The 21,524-nt window shown below is 40.8% G+C and overlaps 1 protein-coding gene and 2 long non-coding RNA genes across 5 annotated transcripts; 1 reads left to right on the forward strand and 2 right to left on the reverse strand.

The window, feature by feature from the left end:
- Positions 1 to 13,165: 13,165 nt before the first annotated feature.
- LOC26527132 lies at positions 13,166 to 16,719 on the reverse strand. Its single transcript, XR_006358071.1, has 5 exons — positions 16,618 to 16,719; positions 15,928 to 16,372; positions 15,521 to 15,740; positions 14,234 to 14,856; positions 13,166 to 14,175 (listed from the first exon to the last, which is right to left on the reverse strand). It is a non-coding gene; the product is annotated as an uncharacterized LOC26527132 (long non-coding RNA).
- Positions 16,315 to 19,020, forward strand: LOC116804488. 3 transcript variants are annotated; one of them, XR_006358070.1, is made up of 6 exons: positions 16,315 to 16,618; positions 16,696 to 16,805; positions 16,864 to 17,062; positions 17,129 to 17,436; positions 17,509 to 17,640; positions 17,713 to 19,020. It is a non-coding gene; the product is annotated as an uncharacterized LOC116804488 (long non-coding RNA). The 3 variants fall into 3 exon arrangements; XR_004364469.2 differs by having other exon boundaries at positions 16,318 to 16,805; positions 16,864 to 16,920; positions 16,992 to 17,062; XR_006358069.1 differs by having other exon boundaries at positions 16,317 to 16,805.
- A 179-nt stretch (positions 19,021 to 19,199) lies between these two features.
- Positions 19,200 to 20,736, reverse strand: LOC6584573. The gene is made up of 4 exons (XM_002010191.4): positions 20,117 to 20,736; positions 19,871 to 20,018; positions 19,604 to 19,811; positions 19,200 to 19,532 (listed from the first exon to the last, which is right to left on the reverse strand). Exons 1-4 carry the CDS (start codon positions 20,559 to 20,561, stop codon positions 19,323 to 19,325), a joined length of 1,011 nt encoding a protein of 336 aa, XP_002010227.2. The 5' UTR covers positions 20,562 to 20,736; the 3' UTR covers positions 19,200 to 19,322.
- Positions 20,737 to 21,524: the final 788 nt, after the last annotated feature.

Here is a 21,524-nt window from a genome sequence, read left to right on the forward strand (position 1 = left end):
TATTCCGTATTACGCATTATTCAAAACGCTCAGTGCAGACGCGCGGGGCACGTGATAAGTGGGTGGGAAGGTGGGTGAGCAGGCAGGAGACACGTTGCCTAAGCCAGAGCCACAAAAAAGTGCGCAAACGTTGCCCATAGAGATGCTAGAGAGAGAGAGAGAGAGGGAGAGAGAGAGAGAGGTGTGTGTGTGTGTGTGTGTGCGTGTGTGGTGGGAGGCAGAGCAAGCCTTCAATCAATCACCGAGGTTGACAGTTACGCAAATATCAATCAAAAATAAATCGCATGTATGTAGCAACTTGTTTGCTAGCTGGCCCCGCCTACCGCCCATCGCCCATCGCCCATCACCCACCGTGCACCGCGCACCGCGCACCGCTCACTGCCGCCGTGGCCGAACGCATCAGCATCTTGGCCCATGCATTAGCTGATGCCGTCGGGCCATGGGCGGCAATCGGGCCAGATTTTGGATGCCAAAGATTTTGACTGTTGCCGCCTGCCGCCAGCTGGCAGAAGTCAACGGGGCAGCGGGGTAGCGGGGCGGTGAAGCAGTGGAGCAGTCGAGCTAGCAGCTAGCAATAAACTTTCACCACTTTTGCCATATTTCTGTCTTCTCCTACATTTATTGTGGCAACTTAGCATTTGATTGAGGCGTGGCCCGGCCGTACGTAGCATGTGGTGTGGGCGGGGCGGGCGGTTGGCCGGAGCACGTGCGGTTAACGTTATCGTGGCTCTACTTCAACTGGGGCCTTCACTGCCGAGCAACAGCTTCTAACAGCCCTAACATTTGTCACTTTACAGCACATGCAGGATTTCGTTTAGTTTGCTTAATTCTCCGGCGGAAGCCGAAGGATATGCTACAGCCTCGCAATCATTTAACACAGACGTCTTTCAGTTTGGCTTCGCTGCGAGTCCATTAAGCAACATTTTATAATAAGCGACGACAATTCCTGACTCTATGTATGCTTAAGTGCATTCGTGAGAATTGCATAGAAAGGACTCTTTAAAATTTATAAATGAAAAATCAAAAGTTCAGCAAGAATCTGGCAACGACGTTGCTTTGTAACCCTTCTATTGCTGCTCTAAAGCGCTAGAGTCGTTTCAGTATATTGACATTTAACATTATCTTAACATGGCTAATGTAAATGTTACTGAACATGCTGAAAAATTTCTACAAGATTTTCTGCTGACATATCTATTGCTGATCTAAAGCGCTAACGAATCGTTGCAGTGTATTAACAGTTATTTAACATTATCCTAACATGGCTATTGTAAATGTTAATGAACACGCTTAAAAAATTCTAAAAGCTCTGCTGAAATTACAGATTTAAAACGAGCTATTAGCTTTACACTAACAGCGCTCTAAGCAACATATGTTAATTGCACAATGTTAACACTACTTCAACTACTGCATATTAAGAGCTGATAAAAACATGAATTTTTGCATATGAATTGGTTCAAGTGGGTGCTTTCATAACCTCCAAATGCCATTCTAAAGCGTCAAATATTACTCACAATATATTAACAGCTGCTTAACATCAGGTTAACATGGCTAATGGTTAAATTGCAACAACTGAACTAACAATTTATATGTACAAGAGTGCCATAATATGAGCTGTCAGCTCAACTTTAACAGCGCTATTAACAGCATATGTTAACAGCGCCAAGTTAACACAACTTCCACAACGATTTCAGTGAATCACGAAAACATGAATGTTTGCATAAGTTGAGAGCATACACCACACTATATGGTACAAGACATGCATGCATGCATGTACATGTACATGTACATGTACATGTATGTGTATGTTGTCCTCTATATGTTAGACTTAACTGTTGATGATGTTGTAATGTCATTGTGGCCATAGCAGTCTCCAGTAACTCGACAGCTTTAAGCGTGCTCCCTTCTTCATTTTTTTGTTTGTGCCTCGCTGCTGGCTTTAGCCTGCCATTTGCCATTTACCACTTCGCACTTTGCCAGCCGACGTAGTCGTCACCACGTCACGTAAGCTAACAACCAGCAACAGCAGCAACAACAACAACAACAACTAACCCGCAACCAGCTCTGTACTTAGCACAACAAAGAGCGCAACATTGTTGGCCAAACCGAAAAACCGTAAATAAATATTTAAACTATTTGTGACTTTATTAACTTTGTTCAAGTGCCGCAATTTATTGCATACAACAACAGCAACTACAGCCACTGCAACAACAGCAACAACAACGACGCCAGAACAACTATAACAGCTAGTCAGCGGCAAGCGAGAGTGCCCAGCTGCCAGATACCCTGGACAACAAGTTAACTATTCGAAATTTGCCTTTTCTACATACATACTTATAGACTAATATCGATTTCATGATATATCGAAAAGCTATCGATTATTTGTAGCTCAAAATATAAAGAAATTATATTAGCTATCACCAACTATTCTAGAGTGTTAGATGAGCCTGTCTAAGTCCACTCAGATTGCCCTCCTGAAATACTTCCAAGATACTTCTTACATGCATTCTCTATACAACCAATATGCCCTTTATCAAATAGCTGCTGGGTATAAGAAAAAAATGCAGCAACAGAACAACTTTCGTGCGGACTAGTTGAAAAAATGGAAGCCCAGAGAATAGGCCGTGGATTATCGAAGACTTTATACCCTGGCTGAGATGGATATAGAGCAGCTAGGGGCACTTTACTTTGAAAGCAGCTTCACTTAGGGTAACTTTAGGGCGTGTAGCAGCCAGACTTGACTCACTCTATAGTTTATGAGCTAACATTTATGTATAGCATAGTTCTGTTAGCACAGCAGTCGTCGTCTAATGCAGACGACTGCATTTCTCTTGGGAATAGCTACGTAGGTAGGGTATACAAAAATCCAACTCTATTTAAGACAGGCCAAGAGTACTGAGAGCCTAGCCCTCCCCACACCCCCTTCAGACTGCTCCCTCTTTTCGGAAGGCATGCGGCATGCATCGAGTGTTTTGTGGCCAAGCGGCAGACGTCTCCAGATGAGAGAGTTTGTTTGCATTGCTGCTGTTGTCTACGCTGTGCCTTATGCCTTGTTAGCCTAACATTGCGCACGCTGCATGCCGCATGCCCCATGCCCCATGCCACATGCCGCATGCCGCCAATGGATGCATTTAATTAAGTTGTGGCATCGCGTATCCAAGCGACTTTTAATAAGTTACACTCTGCATATGCACATTCGCTGTGTGTGTGTTTGTGTGTGTGTCTGTGTGGGCTGTTTGTAGTACTCCACTCATTTCTCTAATTGGCTGACCAGCCCCAAAGTGCATTCCTTGGGGATGCATGGGGGCAGCGTCAACGTCCATTACGCATTCGAGCATTCACAATGTGCATACTAAGCATTATTCTAATGAGAAGTATGAGAGAAAAATAAAGAAGAAGAAGGAAAGAGGAGAACTGGAAATATAGTCAAATAAGAGGAAGAACATGTAGAGGTAGCTGTAGATGAAATAGGAAAACAAGAAGTAGTAGGAAAGAACAATTAGAATGAGTTCTAGTAGAGGCCGTAAAAAAGGCGAAGTAGTAGAAAAGAAATGCAAAAAGAGGAAGAAATGCACGGAGTTCAATAATAATATGAAGACCAAATAGAAAACGGAGCAGAAGTGGAACCAATAGAAAAAGAAACATTTGAAGAAGAAATAATAGTAGAAGAATAAGTAGTAATAGAAGTATGAAGAGGAAGTAGTAGTAGAAGAAGTAGAAGATCAAGCAAAAGTTGTAGTAGAAAGAGTAATATTAGAAATAGTAGTAGAAGTAAAAACGAAGAAAAAGACACAGAAAAAGAAGTTGACGAGGGATAACAAGTGGAAGGAAAACAATAAGTAAAATTAGCAGGAGTAGTTGGTAAATAAGAAGAAGTAGTAGTAGAGAAAGAAGTAAAAGCAGAAGAAGTTGAAGGTCAAGCAGAAGTTGCAGTAGTAGAAATAGTAGCAGAAGAAACAATAAAAATTAAGAAAACTACGTCAGTTCAAGAGAAATAATACGTGGAAGAAGATGGAGGAACAGTAAAATCAGCAGAAGTAGTAAAGAAGAATGTAGAAGAAGTAGTAGGAGAAGAATCAGGAAATGTGTTAGTAAAAGAAGTAGTAGAAGAAGCAGTAGAAACAGAATAGGTGAGCGATTAGTGCAAGAAAAAATAATAGTCGAACAAGTAAGAAAGCTCTAGTCGAGACTGCCCGACTACGAGATCCCCTGAACCCTTCGAGCAACTGATATTTCAATAATTATTCGCATATGCACACATACACGCACACACACAGACTTGGCTTACTATGGGAAATTAATTGTTTAATAACTTTTCTTGTGGATGGACTATCTTGATGAAACTTTCAGATTATGAATAAAGATATGCATGTATTTGCCAAAGCACAAGTCTCTAATATTTGAATTAGGGATGGGGGGTAAATGCATTTTCGATAATGCTTTCATTTTAATCGATAACAAAATAACGGGACAAGTTATCGATATTTAAAGGAAATCTTGACATTCAACCCCCCCTTCGACCGCCCCTAGACCCCCCTAGACCCTCCAATTTCACTTTCTTTTGCGTATGCACATCATTATTACTATTATTTTTATTATTGTTATTATTACGAGTATTACTTCTGTTCTATGTCCAGTTTAACCTTAACTTTTCATAGTTTCAGACACTTTTTGGCTAAATTCAGGATTCAATTTGGCAACTGCCACCCGCACATCGGAGACGGTGTTTAGTGATGCGCAACAAGTGTAGGAAAATGCAAACACAGTGAGTGAGGGAGTGCGAGTTTCATATGTGTCTGTGTGCTAAGTTTGGGAGGTTTCGCTTTACGTATGCCCCGCAGCGAAGCTATGGGTGGCCCGGCCCAAGGCGGTTGATGGGGCCTAAGCCAATGGCAAGCTGGCAGTGCGAAAGCGAAAGTGAAAGCGAAAGTGAAAGTCATCACTTTTATTTCATACAATTTTTATTAGGCAGCCATATTTCATTCAGTTAGGCGGGTCGCCAAAGCGCTGTCTGTCAGTGTGGCGGAGTGGCTGCATCTACCAGAGAGCCGGAGTGCCGGAGTGCCCGGCGTTCCGTTGCCATTGCCGTCGTCTTGCATTCACTGTCTTCCACTCGCTCTATTTACTTTTACGACACGCCTGGGCCGGCGCCAGGACCATGGCTAAAAACCGAGCAACAATGCCATTAAACTTGTAGTCGCTAGGTCCACACTTTGCTTGCCCCCCTCTCTCACCCTCTCTTTATGTGAAGAAAAAAAAAGTGTCGCAATTGTTACATAAATTATTCACATGTTGCGACTCGGGGCCCAATCCGGGCACGAATCCATTTCCTCTGCGAGCCGGTGTAAAAAGTTACAGCTAAAGAGTTGCCAACGCCGTTTCTAGTTCTTATAATATCTAAAGTGTGCGAGTGTGCGAGTGTGCGTGGGTGTGCGTGTGCGTGTGTGTATGTATTTCTCTCCCAGCTGATACATATTTCATGAGAGCTGTCAAGTCCGTCTGTTAGTTTCGTATTTTCGTTTCTGCTGCGCACTTGAACGAGCCTTCAGAACGCGCTCCTTATGTGGAGCATGTTTATGGGGAGCAGCGTCGTATATGCTAGACATTTTCAATCCACTAAAATGCATTTTCAATTTCAACGAAATATACTAAGCTGCACTTACAATAAACTTCAACTGCGTGGTAAGTCTTAAGCGTAGCTTTCACTTTCAATTCGAGTTACTAGATATACTAAATCCACTAAGCTACAGTTACAATGTATTTACAATGCACCTCAACTGCCTGCATTCGAATTTTATGTTTTATTTACACTAATCTATACTCCCAATGAATATCAATTTCAATCTAAATTCATTCTATTCAGTTTCCCCTAAACTGTATTTACAATGCACTTACAAAGCACCTCAACTGTCTGGTAAGTCTTTAACTAAACTTAATCTGAATTTCATATTTAATTTGCTCCATCCTCTTTAGAATTCATAAAACTGTACTATAAGAAATGTCAATCGCTCTTTAAATTGACTTTAACTTTTAATTTCCACTAAACTGTATTTACAATGTACTTACAATGCACCTCGGCTGTCTGGTAAGTCTGATACTTAGCTTCCAACTTCAGCCTCTGCGTATTCGAAATATACTACACTGATCTTACCATGAACTTGCAATGAGCCTCAACTACTTGGAAAGCTTTTAACTTATTTTTATACCCTGAACCCATTGAGAATGGGAAGTCAGGGTATAATGGTTTTGTTAAATATATGTAACAGGCAGAAGGAGGCGTGGCAAACTCAGCGACGAGCTGAGTCGATTTAGTCGATCTGTGCGTCTGTCCGTATGTTTGAACGCATCGATCTCAGAATATATAAGAGTTAGAGACTTGAAATTTCTTTTCCTAGGTCCGTGTATAGCACGCGCATATCTAGCTTTGCTTTAAATATCGATAACTTGTCCCGTTATTTTGTTATCGATTAAAAACATTGTCGAAAACATCTTTAAAGCTAGAATCTCCAAATTTTATATGTATACTTAAATGCATTTACCCTCCATCCCTAATTCACCCCCTCACCCTTACATTTGTAAAAGGCGTATTTCAAATATTAGAGATTTGTGCTTGGCAAATACATGCATATCTTTGTTATATTCATAATCTGAAAGTTTCATCAAGATAGTGACATGAAAACAAATATCTTACAATTAACCTCAACTGCCTGCTAATTCATTTAGTTTTAGCATTTACTATTCAAATTATGTACTTCAATACAGGAATAGTTTGCTATTTAGTATTGATATTTGATGGAAAATGCATTTCCGCTTGTCAATTAGGAGCGATTGGATGTAATTGGCGAATCATTCATATTCAATTTCTTGATTTAATTTCATTTGCTGTTGTTGTTGTGCTTTGTGGTGCAAGTACGATTTAAACAATTATCAAGTATTTCTGGCCAACAAGCAAGCAAACAAACAAGCAACAACAGCAACAACAAGAAGAAGAAGAGGCAAACAAACAAGCTGGCCGCATAAATTAGTTGACCCAAAGGCCGAATGCACAAAAGGCGGAGAAGAAAAACTTTTTTTGGTTGCAATTCGCTTTGTTGTGGTTGTGGGAGTGGGAGCGAGCCTTTTGCGGTACGCTCATTTCTTTTGCTGAGCAGCACCACAGCTGCAGCTGCAGCCAAACCACAAAAAAACAATAACAACAATAAATTATTCATATTTCCTTGGGCCAGGATCAGGACGAGCCGCAGCACGGTGAGCTCATAGCTCAGGTGCAAAGAAAAAGGCAAATTAAAAACAAAGTCCACAAACAATATCATAGATATGTATGTATATACATACATATATGTATATATGTATATAGAACTCAGATTATGTATGTGCGTATGAGTGAGCCCCGCTATATGCAATTAGCAGTAGGGTAAATGATATATTATTATTTGACCCAGCTGCAGTCCATGAGCTGCTCTTTTGGGTTTCACATATCTCATATATATAATAGTAATATTTATTATTTGGTATTTAGTTTGCATGCCAATTTATATCCCTAACTATACCAAATTATATATCAATTACTATCAAAAAATTTGATTTGTGTCTATAGCTATCCGTGGAGAATAAGATCATCTAGCTGACGCTTTCATCAACGCCAATCAAATGTTTTCCATTACAAAGAAAAGAAAGTGAAAGAGTGGATGAATGAGAGTTAGAGGGAGAGAGGGAGAGAGAGAAAGAGCGAGAGAGAGGGACAGCCATTGGCATCGAGCGAGACATGAAGGTGTCATAAATGGAAGATAGACTCCATAGACTGCGTGCCTGACTGTTCCAAGTCTACCTAGGCATCTATGTACTGCAGTCCAAAGAATAGTAAGCTCACGCTCTAGAACTAGGAACAGACTCAAAAGCCACCAGCCGCAACATAGAGAGAGATGGAGTATAGAGCCATGAGGACATAACGTTGTAGGAGGTATTCTTTCCTTCTTTCCCGAGATTATATCCGCAGCTCCTAAATTTCGTCGGTTTTTACTTTCAAAATGCCTTTTCGTTCTTCTTCTTCTGCTTTAGCTATTCACGATCATCGCACTCACGCCAACTATCGACAGCCTCATAGCCATCGATGCGGTTAAGTATCGATAGATGTATATCTAGCGATAGTTAACCATAGTGCTGTTCCCTCTAATCTCTTATTGGCCTTCCACAGCGTGAAATACCATAGAATATTTATATATATACATTTATATATATACATTTATATATATACATTTATATATATAGACTTATATATGTACATTCCTATTCTGTTGAATACAATTTTGATGTAGCAGAGACAGAATCAAAGCCTTGATTTATTAAGACAAAAACAAAAGCCCATCCAAGTTTTACCTTGCACCTCTGCAGAGCTTTGGAGTATAAGAACATGAGGAAATGGTATGGAATACTATATAATATCCACATTCTCCTGATAATTTTTTACAGTTAATACCACATTTACTTGCATGCAGAATTTCATTAAAGTCCATCGCAGTCGAGGAAAATTCCAAGTGGCTCAGACAGCAGCAAAGATTTGGCCCCTTGGCCAATTAATTGGGAGGAGAAGTTGAAGCCGAGTCTAACATAAATAATTAGCTGTCGACACGTTGCGCATGTTGCATGTGGCATACATAGGCCACCTATGTATATGGCCATGGCCAAGGCAATTATTTCTCTGCAGGCGAGTTAATTTATGCCCAGATAAGAGATTTTCCATTTCTCTCGCCCTCTCTCTCTCTCTCTGTCTCTGTCTCTGTCTCTGTCTCTTTCTATTCACACACATAGCATAGCATACATGGTTGAACCAAAAGTCCAGCGCTTGACAAATTTTCGATGCTTCGTCTGGTTGTATATTTTTTTATCTTATAGCTTTTCTTGGCTGGCTTTTTATATTTTTTATTTTTCATTTTTTGGCTAGTTTTGCCCACGGCTGGCTGAGCGAGAATCCTGGAAACGCACTCATCTGCCGCTGGAGAACAAAAGAATTGTGCAAATTTGAAGCTTTGCAATTTAGTTGGGAAATTGTATTTCATTAGATGAAAAGCTGAGCGTGGGCCATGCCATTTAAAGAGTCTCAATCTTCCACTGCTAGAGTTTACCTTTAATGTAATCCGATTATCCACAGATACGCAGTTCAGCATTCAATTAGTCCTATATTCCTCTGCTCGCCAATTCATACGCGAAAGTATTTCATTTCTGTCTGCGAAACTCTTTGAGTTCGTTGGAATCGCAAGCGCGATGGGACTGGGATTAGCCAGGGCCAGACAATACATAGATAAATGTTAATTGGTGAAATCGAACACAGTAGGAGAAAGTATTTCTTGTGAAAATATGAAAGAGAGAGGAAGATAGAAGAAAGGCTGAAGGAGGACTGCTCTACCAACTAATCATGCTTACACTTTCCTCTCTCTCCCCCACTTTCTCTTTCTCTCTCTCTCTCTCTCTCTCTAGCTGCAGTGAAACCTGCTGGGATCAAATCAATTTCAAGTGTCTCCCGCCCTGCGATTTCATTTAAAGTGTTGCCAGGCTGCCTGACGCATTGGCTGTGAGTGCAATCGATACGAAAGCGCACACCCAGCTCAGCCGTTGATTGAGTAAATCAAAAATAATTTGATGACGGTACACACAGAGAGGGAGAGAAAGAGGAGAGAGAGGGAGAGGGGGGGGAGAGACATGCACATATGCGACGCATCATAAATCTCAGCATTAAAAAATTGAACCATAGAGAACGAGCGCTGTAACACCAAAGCGGCTGCTCTGACGCACACATCGTATATCATTACACACACAAACACACACACACACACACACAGAGAGAGCTGGAATGTGCAACGATATTTTACAATATAATTATGTCAACTACAGAGGACGGCGACAAAATCTATGTCGAGCTCTTAACATCTCAACAATACTTTGTATTTCCGTGGCCACTGCACCACCCGCTTCCTGTAGCCCATCTCTCTCACACTCACACTCCCTCTCTCTCTCTCTCTCTCTCTCTCTGTCTCTCGCTCTTGCTATGGCATTGGCTATGGCTGGTCTTTGATGCAGGCAACTGATGCAGCAGCAGCAACTGGCCAGCCAAGCCGCTGGTGACAGCAACGGCGCCAGCATAGAAAATTATGACACCCTTTGGGATTTAGGGGCGAGCTGGGCTGGGGCAGGGGGTGGGCCAAGGGACAGGGGCTCTTGGCAGTCTGGTGTCAGCCACAATGAGCCAACTGCCACATATCTTTTGACCATCTCCATCTAACTCATGAACTGTTTAGCTCAATTCTCACACTTTCGGCCCGTCTCTCTCCACTCTCTTCGCTCTCCTCGGTGAGTTTCCCTGGAGATGTGATATTCATTTTACTGCTGGCCTTTTGAACAGCTTTTGAATGCTGAAAGAGTAAACAAAAATAAAATAAATAAATCGCAAATTTATTATCAAAGTTAATGAACAAAATAAATGCGCAAATTTTAAATGCATGCACATACATACATGTTCATGTATGTACACATACATATGTGCATATGTGTGTGCCCTTACACATTATTACAAATTCGTTTAGGGACTCTCTCAGTTAAATTTCAATTTTAAATTTGGCACACAACAAAATTGCTGAAGTATTTATCGTAGAGTATTGGAATGTGATGGAGTGTTATCTCTAAAGGGCTGGCAACCCATCAAATCTCTGCGGTAGCTCCCGCTCAAGTTCCTAATTGCTGAATTGACTCACTTGCCAGCGTTTCGCTGATACTTGCTTATACGCATACTTATATGCACTCAATGTAAGCGACTCGAAGTGCAAATATCTACAATAGTCAAATTTCATTGGAACAAAGCTCAAAAGTGCAACTAGAGACGGTGGCAGCCACATCGATTGCGTGCAACTATCGATAAGAGAGAATACTGTGCTGCAATAGGACGGAGTTTTGGCAATGGTGTTGCCATATAGCTATAGCTAGCGGGAAAGTCGCTAAGTTGGCCTTTATTTATATCAGAGAAGAGCCAACAAAAGATAAGTGATTGATGACCTACAAGCAGAGCTCGCAAATGAGAGTTGATCGTTTTTTCGTATATGCTCTGCTTCGTATCATAACCGAATTGCTTGTGCAGTCACGATCTCGCTCTGAGCGACACTCTTTGTTCTCTTTAAAATCTGTTTCGGTTAGACGCATTGCAATGACTCATTCGTGTGACGCTCTCAAATGAGTGTCGCGTAAAGACTAAGACGATTTTCGCTCACACAAAGACTCTCAGCAAAAGACAGTTTGACTAAAAAACTCAACAGAAATTGTCTTTGCCTTCGTGTGCATGTAAATACATGCATACATACATACAAAAAGAACGCAACAATCGCGCGTGATTACCCATACATACGCAACTGACAGTTTGCTTCATTTAACTCAAGCAAACGATCAGTGTTTGACTTGAGCGAAACGAAAACAGAAATAACTGTCTCGCTCAGAGCGCGAGCGAGCTAAGCCAGACGCGACACAAACCGTTTCTGTCTAAATTTTTTTGATTGTGTCAGTGAAAGACACTTATTTGCAGACAACGAAAAAGTGTTAACAGTTATTTGCGAGCTATGCCTATAAGACTGCTAAGACAATAATTCTAAATCGATTAAACTCTTTCGTCTTTACTAAGTGCAAATTCTATAAATCACTCTATCAAACCTGCATCCAAGACTAAAATCATATCCATTACAAATTTTATAGTTCAAGCCCATCTCAAAGAATTTCTTTAATCTAAACTCATTTCTCTTAGGATAATATTCTGCATATAAAATGATGCACATATAAATACGTTGATTATTGATAAGATCTACTACATACATATGTATATCAATTTGGAAAGCAATTAAAATCCTAGACAAAATGCTCAAACCATTCGGAAATCGTGAGTCAGACAGCGTTTGGTTGCTTAGAGTTTTGGAAATGTAATATGGTTGAGCCTTAACATGCTTAGCGTGCTGTACATTCGATTTCTGGGAAACTAAAAATCGCGGTCGGCAAGAGTAAGTAAAAGTGGATTACCAAAGTAGATTACCTAAAAGTCGAGAAGCTCTTGAAAATCAGAATTTTAATTAGTTTCGCACTTTTCGTGGCAGCTTTTGTGGCTTTCTGTTAAATATTAAATTGAAAATCATTTGTCTTAAGCGACCACAAAGGCGCACAGTGAAAGGGGGAGAGGGAGGTAGGGAGACAGAGAGAGTACTAACATTAACCACATAACAATTTAGGGCTGGAAAATAGGCTAACTGCACGTGGACGACAACTAAATCGACCTTTGAAAGAGGGGAAACAGATGGAAAATTATGCGAAACTAGCAAGTGAATAAGTAAGTGAGCTCCGGATGGGAGTGCTCAGCTGGGAGATACTCTGTAAGCAATCGATAATCCACACTTTTGCCGAAGATGTCCTAAGAGTGGAGTCATCCAGTCAAATGAGGTGCCTACACAACTGAAGCTTGTTATCGACATGCAATCGATTCCAAGTGGATCGATAAATTGATATAAAAATATATATATATATATTCCTATTGTATATTGTATATTCCTATTCTGTGTATTCCTAACTAAGAATATATTTAGTTTTGCTTATAGTACAAGCAAGGAATGCCCCTAATGAAAGAGTAACTTTTAAAAATCTGCTCGATGGCAACTCGTGCAGCTATAAAACTAAATTGTATTATTACGTTCTGTTAAAAGTTACACAAATATTACAAATGACTTAACTCGTTGGACATAATTATTGTTAATTTGCGCCACTGTACAAACCCACAAAATTTAATCAGCTGCCATTTGTTGTATTCACACTGTTGTTGTTGTTGGCGTTGCTTTCCTTTGACTGTCAGCTTTATACCCGGTACTCATTAAAAGTCAAATGATGAGCGGCATGCGTGACTCATTAACTCAAGCACCTGAGCACACCTGTGCCTATGTTCAGGTTAGAAGCTTAGCCTTTTCCATTGATAGATCTCCTATTCGCTTATTGTCGATTATTAAAATATTATATATCGAAGACTTTTCGGTTTGTAGAGTTTTAATTTGCATTTAATTATAGGATATCTTTTAGTCGTGCACTCTGGATAGTGAAGCCTTCTTCATGTTAATATTATTCTTTCATCTTTCATCCCGTGTTTTTTTTTTTTTTCCCCACCCAGGCGCCTTGTATGAAGATAAATATGTATTTCACAAAAGGAGATCTCATAATGATGTTTTTTTTTTTTTTTTTTTTTTTGTCGCCTTCGCATTTTCTTGTCATTTGTTTTCCTCTCCTTTCGCTGTCGTCTTAAGCGTTAATTAATATTTATGCCCAATGCTATAACTATTAAGCGAACACTGTTGCACTTTATCCATTATTCCGGCTGACCTGAAAATGGACCTCATTACGTAAGCATTAAGCATTTAATCAAGTGGGGATAGCTAGGGAATATACAACTATGAATACCCATGAGGGAATATTGAAATATTTGAATTACTCACTTGAGCATCTTGTAGATCTTTGCTTCTGCATCTCATAGATACTCATTTGAATATATATATTATATAGATACTTACATGAGCATCTTACATCTTACTAAAATGATAATCTTACAGATCTTTGCTTGTGTATCTGACTTGACTGTAAAGATCATTGACTAAGAAAATCTAAAAGATTATTTGTGCTTCAATATTGTTTACTTGAATACTTTAAGTATCTCGCAGAAACCTACTTAAGGATCCAATATATCTCTTTCTTGAGTATCTTACAGATACTTCAATGGTAATCTTACAGATCTGTACTTGTGTATCTTATTAACTGTGTATCTTATTTTCTTGATAATCTTAGAGATACTTATTTAATAATTTTACAGATTTCAGATACGTCTTACAGTTCTTAAACGAGACCAGGTTCTTTTTTGGTACTTCAAGCATCTTGGGCAACAGATCTTTACTTAAGTAGCTTAGATATTCTTACTTGATCAGTTTACAGATACTCGCTGGAATACTTTACAGATCTTAACAAGAGCACCTTGGATATGCTGGACTTTCTTATAGATACTTTAGCTTTAGCTTCCATTCAGAGCAATAGACAAATCAATTTTTTCAAAAAAAATATTTCAGAGCAAAGCAAACTCTACGTCTTTTATGAATGCTTTATCTTATTGATTATTTGGAGCAGCTGAAGAATGAAGGATTACATTAATATTAATTTTTTTTAGTATTAGCAATATACTCACATCTAAGATGTAGGTAAGAGTCTTTCGGGTATCTGAAATATCTCGAGTCTCCAGTTCTGAGGCATCTCAGCCGCATCGTATCTTCTAGCTGTATGCTATCTATATCTAAGCATCTTAAGGGCCTTCTGTGAGCGAGGCTGATTGTCACGATCGATGACATGCTGCACGCTGAATACACATAATCGCTGGGCACGTGTAGCTAGACGGCTCTGACAGGCAAATTAACATAGAGTCATGCATTTTATGCACGGCTAGCGATTGCACATGTTTGGCAAGGCAATCGAAGGCAAACAGAAACTGCAGCCACTGCATAAAGATGCAAGAGGTGCAAGAGGTTGCTGCTGCTCCTCTGCTGCTGCTGCTGCTGCTGCTACTGCTGCTGGAGCCTGTCGAGCGACGGCACGTGATTCTCATTTCAAAATTGATTTCCATTTGCCTGTGAGCTAGCTGCAGCTACATAGCCGAGCGAGTGCTTGTTGTTGTAAGTGCAATTGATTTGGCAATGGAGTAGTCAAAGCCAAAGCGATGCTTGAATTTCAAAGTTGGGAGCGTCGAGTGGGGCGTCGTCTTCGCCGATTAATATTTGCTCAGCGCAAATGCAGCGCATTGAGACACGCAGTTAGCTGATAAAAAAAAAAAAAAAAAAAAAAGAGAAAAATAAATAAATAAAAATAGAAAATAAATAAATAAATACAAATAGACAGACGGAATAATAACAAAGTCTGTTTGAAGCTCTCGTTGTTCTCTCTCCACACACACACACACACACACTGGGGCCATGGCCCATATGCTGCTTAGCCCACTAGGCAAAATGGTTACAATTCAAATAGGATTTGTATTTGTTTGCCTTTTGGCTGAGCTGCGTTTGCTTTTCCGGCAAATAAATTGCAAGCGAAACTCAACTAAAGCCCACCTGCCTCTCCCACTCTCCCAGTCTCCCACTCTCATGCTCCCCCTCTCCCTCTCCCTCTGTGTGTGTGTGTGTGTGTGTGCACGCGGCATCCCAAAAGTGTTGGGCAAATATTCGGGGCCAGCTAGTTAGGACGCTAATTTGATGTGCTGCGAAAGTATCTTTCGGATACAGCGCCTGTTTGTGGCCGCGAGCCGCGCCCGATATCTGGGCAAATATTTGGGCGCACGCGGCGTATGAGCAATGTGCGCCAGTTGACAAAGACAGCCACAAAGCAGCGCTGAACTGCGAACGAGAATCAGCTAAGCGACTCGGTGTCTCTAGCATTTCTCAGAGCTTTTCGTTTTCTTTCTCTATGCATTTGTCCATTCACTTACATAGCTGAAATTACGTCGCCCCCTCCGTGTCCACTCTCAGTGATAATTATGATCAAATTGCAGCTTATTAGCGCCAAGGTGTGCCTTGTGCTACCTGTTCGCCGGCCAGGTGTTGAACGATGCCATCGCTGTTGACTTAGGACACTGTGGGGCTGTCTAGAGTTTTCCAACTCCTCCTGCTCTTCTTACGCGTCTTCATTTCATAAAGCCAGCGAACAACCTGGAATAGAGATGCCAATTATGAGAACCTGCCGAGAGCACTTGAAGTTATCATGGAGTGTGTGCCTCTGCCTAGAGTATTTGCGACTTCAATCGAGAGCCACAAAGAGCTCTGAGCTCTCGGCTCAAATTCCATCGAAGTCAACAATATTGAATTTGAATGAAAACTTCAGAAGCAACAGCTATACCTATATCGCATGGCATATCAGAGAGTTGCTGTGACCCCAGATCGAGTGCCAGGCGCAACTGAGCCCAGTGCTCGATAATGATGGACAAAGGACGTAATCAAGACAAATAGAGGTAATTCCTGTTGCGCGCCACCTCCAGCTGCTCCAGCTCCAGCTCCAGTTTCAGCTACAGCTACAGCCTTGAGGCTGAAGGTCCTTGGATCCTTGGATTGCCGCTGTCACGCTTGCAACATATTTGTTTAGGTCTCCACGCTATTTTCTGTTGTTGTTGTTGCTGTTGTTGTTGCTGTTGTTGCCGTGCCTAGTTTATCTCCATCTCCATCTCCGTCTCCAGCTTTATCTTGGCGTGCGTGTGTTCATGTTTTTTTATTGTCGCCAGCAATGATTTTCCTATGGACTACACACACACACACACACTCATATGTCCAGCTGTCTGTCCACCCAACTAACAAAAAAAACAAATACAAATACAAATACAGAAAAAACGCAAATACAAACACAAAACACAAATACAAATACAAATACAAAGACAAGCCAGCAAAGAGCTAACCAGCGTACCAGGCCTCGACTACGGCTACGGCTACGACTACGGCCATGGTCTCAGTCTTGTCCGCCGTACAACAGCTGGTTCATTGTATTGCAGTTATTGTATTTGAATTGGACAACTAATGTAAATAATACATCACATACCGTACGTGTCCCGGGATTATGTTGAAGTTTCAGTTTAACAGATTTCGTATTTATTTGGCTTTTTATTAACTTGACCAGCTCTGCAGGAGCGACTGAGCGAGGGAGAGAGAGAGAGACAGAGAGGGAGTGCTAGAACGAGAGGGAGAGAGAGAGAGACAGAGAGGGAGTGCTAGAACGAGAGGGAGACAGTGAGTATCCATATCTTGGCTATGTATCACAATTAGCATCATAGAATTTTCCTTGAAGTGCAACTGCGAATTAATTGGATTTATTTGAATATCATGTTCGATTTTTATGTTGAGCGTAAGTCGATTATTACCTCTGTATATCGATTGTTACTGTAATGTAACCTCTATGTTAACCTTTATGTTAAGATCGCTTCGGCTAAAATACGCCGAGCATTCTTATGCCCTTGCAGTGAATTGGGCAAACATAAGGAAGTCCAGTAAGTGTGTAATACAACGGAATCTGTAATACAATCAGAATAAATAATAGATTGTTTTCCTTTCAGCCACACTGGGGTATGCCCGAATCGAGAAATGAAGCTTTCAGCACGTGCTTAATGCTGCCAGCGAGTGCACTGTTAAAGTCCGTGACGACTTATCGATGTTATCGATTCATAGAAAAACGCAACTATATAATTTAAATTCTGTAAATTCTATAAATTATGCAAAATAGACAATGGGAGTTATTTTCAGTTTCATATACTGACCTGACACGTGTATATTGTATGAATGGCGCTCTATTACATACCTCTATCAATATTCGCCATATCAATGCTCTCTCTAAAAACCTTTTCTTTTAGTTTTATTAGCATAGGTATGTATGTAGCTTTGTCTTAAGGAATAACTGGTGCAATGAGATTCTATAGAAGACTTGCATTTCTTTCAGTTAAAGACACCGCCAAATATCAACTTGCAACTGATTATACTGCGATCAGCACAGCCAAATCTCTCAGTCGTATCATAGACAGTCTAAAAGCCGAGGAAACTGTGCCTGGCAGACCATCCTCTATGTTCTATCGTAAGTGCTATGTATCTGTATCGCTCTAGACTTTGCCCTGAGCTCTACTGAGATCAAGTTCATCTATTACAGATCCTAATCGGACTACGCTATGGAGGCCCTTCCTTAATTAGGCACTCTACTATGCTCTGCCATACCATTTCAAGTTGTCTGGCGACAGCACATATACTCCTTTCGGCCAGTGGGCGGGTATGCCAGAGTAATCCCATTCAGCACTGATGCCAGGACTCGATGGATGATAAGTACTTCGGTCTATCCATATTCAGGCATTAGAACTAATCGACTTTCTAATTGGAGTCCTGCGCTCGATTTGGCCAAATCCTTTATAATGTTGGAACGCCCCTATGACCATTTCGACTAATCCGATGTTTATTTGGCCATTGATTAATGTGCGGTGCCAGGGCGTCCGCAAAGGTCGTTGCCAGAAGTCTTCAATCATAGTTTGCTTGCTGTGTGTTGCCTTGCTGCTCGTTTCGGCTCTGCATCATCTTCATATATTTCTTATGCTTCTCATTTTTTTTTTTTTTTTTTTTTTTTTTTTGCCCTTGTGTGGATGAAAATACTTCTGGGCTGTTAAGGGTTTATTTATGCATAAAATTTATAGCATATAGCACGAGCATATTTGTGTCATTAGCCGCAAATTTTTGACCCATTTGTCATTAGGCTCGACTGTGGGGGATTTGCATAAAACAAACACACGATTGCCTAGAACACACACACACACACACATATGAGAGCGTTGTATGCGTGTGTGCGTGTGTGTTTGCTGTGCTGCTAAATGTGTGACCGACAAGATTTATCAAGTAATAACAGACATTTCGGACAACCCATAGACCCATTAGTCACACGCTGTTTGACATCGTCTGAAAATATCATTTTAATCACAGGCCAGCTAGCAGCTCCTGCTCCTGCTCCTGCTGCTGCTCCTGCTGCTGCTGCCATTCCATCTGCTTGCCTCTGAATGGCCATTGTCACGGTCCATCGCCCGGATGGCCAGACTGACAATGACCCGCACACACATGCTCACGTATGTAAATTATATATCACATGTGAGTTATGCTACTGGAATAGAGCAAGTGAAGGCGACTCGCTATGCTGCCTACCTCGGCATTCTTCTCAAGCATCAAGCATCGACATCTATCCACTGATTATCCAATTGACCTTTCTCAATTACTAATGAAGACGTGCGACCGCACTCTGTGTTGACTCTCCCATTTTAGGTTAGGTTAGGTTAGGTTACAAAATCCTTTCCAATATATTCAAGTCATTCTAGGAAACGGCAATGCCATGAAAATTAACTGCACCGAACTCTTTACAGCCATTCAGGCCTCATTGACTCAGAGGAGCAACATAATCGAATCGGAAGGAATAAAAAAAAAACAATTTAAACCATAAAAAAAAAAAAAAATTAAAAATGGAAAAAAATTTAATAAATTTAAAAAAAAATAGATATATATGTATTTATAATATAACTTTCTAAAATAAAATTAAAAAATAAATCACTAAATAAAGAAGTAATAATAAATTACAAAAAAAAATGCAATAAATAGAAATTGATGTAAATTTCTGGAAATTAAATTTATTGATACAGAAATGTGTATGAGTGACTCAGTTGATGTATGAGTTTCAGTATGTATGATGTATCAGTTGTTGATGCATTTGCATTCGTTTGCAGTCCAAGTTCATTCCAATTCCGAAAGGAATCTCACATATCTGTCAACGAGGAAGCTGCTCTCGCTCTTGCCATAGATGCGCCTGTAGGTCACGATGCTGTCCCTTAGGTTGAAGATGAAAGTGGTGTGGGGACAGTCAATGTTGACCATGGCCTTGCTAATCTCAGTGAGAAGCAGATGCATCGTCTGCAACGATTCGGATAGACTCCACGGTTGCTCCTAGATGGGAAAAAGAAAAAACAGAAACAGATGAGTTAATATCGATCGGGAATTTCTGAAGCTCTGCTTGCCTTAATCGCAGACTCCACGTTCACGATGGTAATCGGCTTGAGGATCATGCCCCTCTTGGTGGGGGCGAATTGCATCTCCTCTATGCCAGCCAGATAGGCATTGAGCAGCCAACGTTTCATGCGATAGTTGCGACGCCAGTTCGGAGCATGATGGGGATACAAGCGCACCGATGATAGACGGCATTGCTTCAGAACTTCCGGGTCATCTCTATCGAATGGAATGGAAAGGTATCACAAATGCCCAAGAGGCCTTTTACAAATGCTTACAGATCGCCCAAGGGCTCGGTGTTCTGCACTCCGAACACCTCGGCCGTGTACAGCAAACGGAATTTGCCCAACTTGGCCGTAAAGGTCCCTATATTTTGCTTATTGAGATCCACACAGGCGTTCATGTTGGGCATATCGCCAGGCTCATCTGTGAAATGCATGACAATGCGCATACGGATATCAGACTCGATCCGAATCGAAAGGGAAACTATGTAGAATCACATAAAAAAAAACACGTGCACTCACCGACATACAGATATTGACGCAACTTGAACAAACAGGACGAGTCCGACTTGATTAGGTAGTTCGGCAACGGTAGGGTCTTCAAGTAAATGGTGTTGCGATATCTAGTCGCCAGCACCGTAAAGTCGTTCTGGCACATCATCTTCAACAAGGTGCCGCTGCTGGTGCAAATATCGACATGCTCCAGCACGCTCAACGGGCGCTCCAACTGCATGATGTAGTTGAACAAGTGCATCCCGTTACCAGAGTAACGGTTCTCATATCTAACGAACGACTTGAAGCCCATCACCATGTCCAGCGGAAACTCCCTGTCCGAGGGTGCACGATAGTAGCCCAAGGTGGTGGGCTTCGAATAAGTCCTACCTTCGCTACAAAATACATGCACCATCTGCAGATCCGTAAGTTTCCATGGCAGATCGCTAGCCAACGAGCACAAAACTTGAGCCATTTTAAGGATTGGTTTTTTTTTTTTTTCCTTTTCGAGAACACAGAAAATTAAACGCAGGAATGAAAGCAGAACTGACTTTTCGCTCCACGTGGTTCAATGCAAGTGGCAGATTTTCATGCTGGAAGCATCGACGTTCCAGTATCGATGCTATGCCCGGAAAGTTCTAGCATCGATATTGGGCTTTCGTTAAGTCACCAGAAGGTTCTCGAATATGTTGGTGAGATTGGTAACCCTGCCTGAAAAAGAAGTTTCTTTTATTCTCGAAGGTTGTAACTTCTGCAATGCGAACATCATTTGTGATGCTGCCAAAAATACACAAATGCATAGTTAGCTTTCGATGAAGACATCAATATCGATGTTTTTCCAATAGCCAACATTTGCCGATATACATCGTTAAGCCAATTAAAAGGTTTATTAGTTAAGTTTATCGAAATAGAAATCAGAATCTTGGTAGTTTTCTACATTGTAGATTAACAGAGCTCAAGACGACGCTGTGACGTCACAAACTATCGCCGAATTGGACGGCCCACAAACCTATTGAACACTCTCGTGCAATTTCTAGTATTCCACAATTATTGTCATTGCTCAGCTATGTATTTACATACATATTATTAAGGCTCTTCCCTTCGCTTCTCTTCTCCTCTCTCTCTTTTCTACACTTCTCTCTATTCAGCTCTGCACAGAATTAGACAGAATTTTGGGAACTGCCAGGCAAGCAACTGCTATGTTTATTTGGAAATACTTGTACATGTATATGTACATATATATATGTACATACATATGATGTATGCTCATTCTACACACATACATATACATATACATACAGTTTGTCCAGAAACATTTAACATACTGTGGTTGCGTCCATAGGCCAAAAATCAAAATTTTCATCACAAAATATTTGGATTAAATGAAAACAAATTTTTACTGAACTATCCGTTCTCGAAACGCCAAACTAAATTTTTT

Source organism: Drosophila mojavensis, unplaced genomic scaffold, assembly GCF_018153725.1.
Source record: "Drosophila mojavensis isolate 15081-1352.22 unplaced genomic scaffold, ASM1815372v1 contig_136, whole genome shotgun sequence".
Classification (NCBI taxonomy): domain Eukaryota; kingdom Metazoa; phylum Arthropoda; class Insecta; order Diptera; family Drosophilidae; genus Drosophila; species Drosophila mojavensis.